Source organism: Ovis canadensis, chromosome 9 (assembly GCF_042477335.2).
Source record: "Ovis canadensis isolate MfBH-ARS-UI-01 breed Bighorn chromosome 9, ARS-UI_OviCan_v2, whole genome shotgun sequence".
NCBI classification, from domain to species: Eukaryota; Metazoa; Chordata; class Mammalia; order Artiodactyla; family Bovidae; genus Ovis; species Ovis canadensis.
In genome coordinates, this window is record NC_091253.1 from 57430104 (window position 1) to 57437489 (window position 7386).

Here is a 7386-nt window from a genome sequence, read left to right on the forward strand (position 1 = left end):
ATAAAAAAGACACCACGGAAGGGCAGTTTGAGTGAACTCCGGGAGTTGGTGACGGACAGGAAGGCCTGGCGTGCTGCGATTCATGGGGTCACAGAGAGTCGGACACGACTGAGTGACTGAACTGAACTGAAGGGCAATTTAGGGGAAATGATGTTTTAATTCATATTTTTGAATTAAAGAAGAAGCAAAAGTCCAACTAATTAGGGCAGTCCAGAATGCTATATGCTAAAACCAGAAGAGTGGACAAAGTCATTTACAATCCGCTTCAATAGATAGGTTTGTCTTAAATCTGCCTTTCTTTTCTAATATATTGACCTCCAATGAGTTTAAATGGGAATGATGAGCATTCTGTATTATACTCTAAATTACTTCCTTCTAATTCCCTACTATCTTTGCTTTCAGTTTTAGGTCCCCAGCTTTGACGGTGGGATAATGACATGTCTTTCCAAAGTAGTAATTAGCTTGCTTTTCTGTTATTTGATGGGATAAACAAATGGGCTAAAGACGTAAAGCCTATAGAAATTTATAAGTTTTAGATCATATTTGTTCATTTGATCTATCATCTTAAAGACATGGGAAACTGAGCTGTTAATACCTCATACTTATGTTAAAATTTCTCTATAACCTCCTTCCCTGTCTTCCTGCTGTTTTCTTTCTTGAATGCCATTTCTCAGTAAATTAGGTTTATGTCCAAGGCCAAAGTCAAAAAGACTGGAAAAGCTAGGACTATAACTAGTCTCTTAGAAAACTTCTGTAGTAGGCAGTTTGCATTGTACCAGGTGCTCAAGAAGATTTGTCCAGTGAATTTATTCACAGTCTGGTATGGTGGTTAAGTACACCAACTTTGGAATCGTGCAGATTTCAATTCAAATTTCACCTCTCTGCAACTTGCTGGCTGTGTGATTTGGGTCAAGTAATATATGTATTGAGGCTTATTCTCTAAGCCTCAATTCCCTCATATGTAGTACAGAAATATTAATATATATTTCAAATGATTAAATGAGATGAATATACAAAGTGCCTGACTTGTGTTTGTGGCTGTGTATATACAGATAAAACATGTATGGTGTATAATAAATAATATTGCTATTATTCTTCCTATAACTACATCTTAAAAAATTTTTTTATTTTGTAGATGCAGCCATCGTGGTCTCTTGCTGTGCTGTTTCTTGGTCGACTGTTGATTATCAAGTAGCTTTAAGAAAATCCTTACCTGATAAAAACCTCTTTAATGGACCCTGTCCCAAGCTTGTATATCTCTTTTACAAGTTGTTTACATTATTATCTTGGATGTTGAGTGTTGTGCTTCTTTTATTCTTAAATGTTAAGATTGCTTTCCTTCTATTGTTATTTCTTTGGCTTTTAGGTATATTTTGGGCATTTAAAGAACAAACTGATTTTTGTGTTTCGACAAGCATGGAAATCCTATACAGGATTGTTGTTGGATTCATTCTTATCTTTACATTTTTTAATATTAAGGGACAGAATACCAAATGCCCAATGTCTTGTTATTATATTGTAAGGGTATTGGTCACATTGGGGATATTGATTGTGTTCTGGTTTTACCCACTCTCTATTTTTAATGCAGACTATTTTATACCTGTCAGCATTACTATAGTTCTTTCTCTTCTCCTTGGAATTATTTTTCTTCTTGTTTATTATGGGACTTTTCACCCAAACAGAAGTGAAGAGACAAAACTGGATGAAGTTGATGGAAAACCAGTTCAAAGAGATTGTAGAATGAAGTATTTCCTCATGGAATAAGCTATTCACTTAAGAGATATGTTTGCTTATTTTTTATTTCATTGGTTAGTAAAGAAAAAGTTTGTGTATGTGTGTGTTGCTTATTTTTGCCTTTCTTAATTTGAGACCAGTTCTAGTACATTAATTATGACTGTTAGAGAGTATAATAATGTTTCTATTATTTAATTTCTCTATTGACTTGTAAAGTTGCCATCTTGAGCCTGAACTGAAAGAAAGGGTCTAATTCTCATAATTACAAGGTAGAAGGTAGAATTGAATTGCCTCCAACTTTTCCCTCATTGTTTCTGAGCTAGAACTGGTGTTTGTCTTCTTTCCTCTATTTTCTTCATCCAGTTACCTATCTATCTATCTTTTTTTTTTCAGTGAGTTGGAGACAGATTGAGTAGAGGAAAAGGAAAAGGAGGGAAGAGGAAGAAAACAGAAAGTTAATCATTTAACCCATCTTAACCATTTTTAAGAATATAGTTCAGTCACAGTAATCCAAGTCTATGCCCCAACCAGTAACGCTGAAGAAGCTGAAGTTGAATGGTTCTATGAAGACCTACAAGACCTTTTAGAACTAACACCCAAAAAAGATGTCTTTTTCATTATAGGGGACTGGAATCCAAAAGTAGGAAGTCATGAAACACCTGGAGTAACAGCCAAATCTGGCCTTGGAATATGGAATGAAGCAGGGCAAAGACTAATAGAGTTTTGCCAAGAAAATGCACTGGTCATAGCAAACACCCTCTTCCAACAACACAAGAGAAGACTCTACACGTGGACATCACCAGATGGTCAACACCGAAATCAGACTGATTATATTCTTTGCAGCCAAAGATGGAGAAGCTCTATACAGTCAACAAAAACAAGACTAGGAGCTGACTGTGGCTCAGATCATGAACTCCTTATTGCCAAATTCAGACTTAAATTGAAGAAAGTGGGGAAAACCACTAGACCATTCAGGTATGACCTAAATCAAATCCCTTATGATTATACAGTGAAAGTGAGAAATAGATTTAAGGGACTAGATCTGATAGATAGAGTGCCTGATGAACTATGGATGGAAGTTCATGACATTGTACAGGAGACAGGGATCAAGACCATCCCCATGGAAAAGAAATGCAAAAAAGCAAAATGGCTGTCTGAGAAGGCCTTACAAATAGCTGTGAAAAGAAGAGAAGTGAAAAGCAAAGGAGAAAAGGAAAGATATAAGCATCTGAATGCAGAGTTCCAAAGAATAGCAAGAAGAGATAAGAAAGCCTTTTTCAGCAATCAATGCAAAGAAATAGAGGAAAACAACAGAATGGGAAAGACTAGAGATCTCTTCAAGAAAATTAGAGATACCAAGGGAACATTTCATGCAAAGATGGGCTTGATAAAGGACAGAAATGGCATGGACCTGATATAAGCAGAAGATGTTAAGAGGTGGCAAGAATACACAGAGGAACTGTACAAAAAAGATCTTCATGAACAAGATAATCACAATGGTGTGATCACTCACCTAGAACAAGACATCCTGGAATGTGAAGTCAAGTTGGTCTTAGAAAGCATCACTATGAACAAAGCTAGTGGAGGTGATGGAATTCTAGTTGAGCTATTCCAAATCCTGAAAGATGATGCTGTGAAAGCTGGATTTAGAAAAAGCAGAGGAACCAGAGATCAAATTGCCAACATCCACTGGATCATGGAAAAAGCAAGAGAGTTCCAGAAAAACATCTATTTCTGCTTTATTGACTATGCCAAAGCCTTTGACTGTGTGGATCACAATAAACTGTGGACAATTCTGGAAGAGATGGGAACATGAGAGCACCTGACTTACCTCTTGAGAAACCTGTATGCAGGCCAGGAAGCAACATTTAGAACTGGACATGGAACAACAGACTGGTTCCAAAAAGGAAAAGGAGTATGGCAAGGTGTATATTGTCACCCTGCTTATATAACTTCTATGCAGAGTACATCATGAGAAACGCTGGGCTGGAAGAAGCATAAGCTGGAATCAAGATTGCCAGGAGAAATATCAATAACCTCAGATATGCAGATGACACCACCCTTATGGCAGAAAGTGAAGAACTAAAAAGCCTGTTGATGAAAGTGAAAGAGGAGAGTGAAAAAGTTGGCTTAAAGCTCGACATTCAGAAAATGAAGATCATGGCATCTGGTCCCATCACTTCATGGGAAATAGATGGGGAAACAGTGGAAACAGTGTCAGAGTTTATTTTTTTGGGCTCCAAAATCACTGCAGATGGTGATTGCAGCCATGAAATTAAAAGACACTTACTCCTTGGAAGAAAAGTTATGACCAACCTAGATAGCATATTGAAAAGCAGAGATATTACTTTGCCAACAAAGGTCTTTCTAGTCAAGGCTATGGTTTTTCCAGTGGTCATGTATGGATGTGAGAGTTGGACTGTGAAGAAAGCTGAGTGCCAAAGAATTGATGCTTTTGAACTGTGGTGTTGGAAAAGACTCTTGAGAGTCCCTTGGACTGCAAGGAGATCCAACCAGTCCATTCTGAAGGAGATCAGCCCTGGGATTTCTTTGGAAGGAATGATGCTAAAGCTGAAACTCCAGAACTTTGGCCACCTCATGCAAAAAGTTGACTTATTGGAAAAGACTCTGATGCTGGGAAGGATTGGGGGCAGGAGGAGAAGGGGATGACTGAGGATGAGATGGCTAGATGGCATTACTGACTCGATGGACGTGAGTTTGAGTGAACTCCGGGCGTTGGTTATAGACAGGGAGACCTGGCATGCTTCAATTCATGGGGTAGCAGAGAGTGGACACGACTGAGCGACTGAACTGAACTGAATATACATATTTGCCACATTTTCTTTATTTATACTTCATTGGGTTCCTTCTACCTCTTGGCTAATTTTGAATTGTTTCTTGGATACTATGAGTATCTTTAGATCCTCTTGATTGTTTCTTAGAGGAATATATATATATATTTTCTTTTAGAAACTTAAACTCTGAACTCTAAAGAATCTTTATTTCATTACCCTTTAATGTACTACTTGGGAGTCTGCCCCTCATGTATATATAGTTCAGTCAGTCAGAGATTTGGGAAGAGTTAATACATGAAATGAGGCTTATGTTGGCTGTCTCCTTTTTACGATTTTCACTGTCACTCTTCAGTTTCTGTGGTCACTTCATACTCTGTGCTCTGGGACGTTAAACCATTAAGACTGCAGCTTTTCTATCTCGGTTTGTATACACAGTGTGCCGACGGGGGTCTATCTTTACTCAGTGCCATTCCTTCTTCAGAATGTTGACTGCCTTCCAGTGTCTGCCTGCATTTTTTCCAGATAGGTTTTTTTTTTTTTCATGTGTTATCCAGAGTATATAGTGGGTTTTTTTTTTTTTTGAAAAAGGGTTTAAGCAGTAAGAGTTATACCCATCTTTTTATTAATCAGTACCATTGTTAAGTCTTTCTGTAATGTCTGCATTTTTTTCTGAGATTTGCTCAAACATCATGTGTAAGTTCCTTTTGTTTAACATGGTATGATTAACAAAAAGATGGGTATAACTCTTACTGCTTAAACCCTTTCTGAAAAAAAAAAAGAAAAACCCCACTATATTTAAGTCTGTCTTATCCTTGTATAAGGACTTCTCTGGTGGCTCAGATGGTAAAGCGTCTGTCTACAGTGAGGGAGATCTAGGTTCGATCCCTGGGTGAGGAAGATACCCTGGAGAAGGAAATGGCAACCCACTCCCAGTACTCTTGCCTGGAAAATCCCGTGGACAGAGGAGCCTGATAGACTACAGTCCATGGGGTCGCAAAGAGTCGGACACGACTGAGCGACTTCACTCACTCACTCACTATCCTTATTTATTTGATGCTCACAAAACACTGGGCAATATAGTTATTGTTATCACTACCCTTTAGCTGACTTCCCTGGTGGCTCAGACAGTAAAGTGTCTGTCTACAATGCGGGAGACCCGGGTTAGATCCCTGGGTTGGGAAGATCCCCTGGAGAAGGAAATGGCAATCCACTCCAATACTATTGCCTGGAAAATCTCATAGACAGAGGAGCCTGGTAGGCTACAGTCCATGGGGTCTCAAAGAGTCGGACACAACTGAGCGACTTCACTTCCCTTACCCTTTAGCTGGAAAAAGCAAGCCTCATAGAATTTAAGTAACTTGCCAAATTTCACACAGATCCAATCTCATACTTTTGACCTCATCTAGTTTGCTTTCATTCTATTCTTTATCTGATAAATAGATGAACTGACCCATCAACAGCCTAGAGCTATAGTAAATTACACATAATTTGTAAAAACTATTATTAAATTATTTATTTGCCAACAAAACAATTTTTTAAAAGTTTGGTCCCAATATTTTTTGGCTCTAGTTCGGGATGGGGCTAAGGTTGTGTCACTGATTGAATAATTTGACTAACAATACATGTAATGAAAAGGGACAATTTATGTAATGGAAAAAAATGGGTAGAAAATAAAGTACATCTACTGAATATTGCAATCCCCACACCAACCTGGATTGAATATTCATTGCATTCAACAAATATTTTATGATTGATTTTATAGCAATGAAATAAATGGGTCGATCCTGGATCCTGGTCAGATGTTTTGGCTAGTTAGCAAGCTCTTAAAATGAACTTTTAATATCTAATTATTTTACCTTTATTCATTTTATCTTATTTTCTATATCATTCAGCCATAGATTTATAGCACTTTTAAATCCCTCCTCAATTTAGTGTAAGCTTTTTCTAGATTATTCTGCACATATGAAGAGCTTTTGAAAATTTAGAAAAAGCATAGTAATAATTATGAACAATACTTATAAAAGAGCACTCATGCACTGTCCTGGTCAGAGTTCTCCAGGGAAACAGAACCAGTAAGATATATATGGAAACATCTAAGAGGGGATTTCTTGTAAGAATTGGCTCACATGGTTGTAAGAGGCCGAAAAGCCCCACCATCAGCCATAGACAAGCCGGAGAACAAGCCTGTGGTGTAATTCCGTCCAAATCTGAAGGCCTAAGAATCATGAGGCTAATGATTTAAGTGCTGATCTGGGTCCAAAAGCTTGAGAAACAGGAGTCCTAATGATTGAAGACAAGTGGTGATGGATGTTATAGCTGGACCAGAGAGAGTGAATTTGTCATTCTTCTGACTTTTGTTCTTTTTAGGCCCTCAACTAACTGGATGATACCCACCCATGGTGGGGAAGCCATTTGCTTCACTCAGTTCATCAAATGCTAATCTCTTCAAGAAACACCCTCACAGACTCCCAGGATGTCTTACTAGCCATCTGGCACACTTAGCCCAGTTAAACCATAAAGTTAACCCTAACACGTACCTCTATACTTTCACGTTTATTGCAACTACAAATAGAATGCTTCCCTTAGATTGCCTGCTGCTGCTGCTAAGTCGCTTCAGTTGTGTCTGACTGTGTAACCCCATAGACAGCAGCCCACCAGGCTCCTCCGTCCATGGGATTTCCCAGGCAAGAACACTGGAGTGGTTTGCCATTTCCTTCTCCACTTAGACTGCCTGCTGCTGCTGCTGTTGCTAAGTCGCTTCAGTTGTGTCTGACTCTGTGCGACCCTGTAGACGGCAGCCCACCAGGCTCCTCTGTCCATGGGATTTTCTAGGCAAGAGTAGTGGAGTCGGTTGCCG

At 38.6% G+C, this 7386-nt stretch overlaps 1 protein-coding gene across 1 annotated transcript in view; it reads left to right on the top strand.

The window, feature by feature from the left end:
- Nucleotides 1–1832, top strand: part of XKR9 (XK related 9) — a 29163-nt gene extending 27331 nt beyond the window's left edge. The window contains exon 5 of the mRNA XM_069600232.2: nt 1136–1832. Coding sequence (XP_069456333.1) covers nt 1136–1764 — 629 coding nt within the window. The 3' untranslated portion in view covers nt 1765–1832. The remainder of the gene's footprint in view (nt 1–1135) is intronic.
- The last annotated feature ends 5554 nt before the right edge of the window (nt 1833–7386 follow it).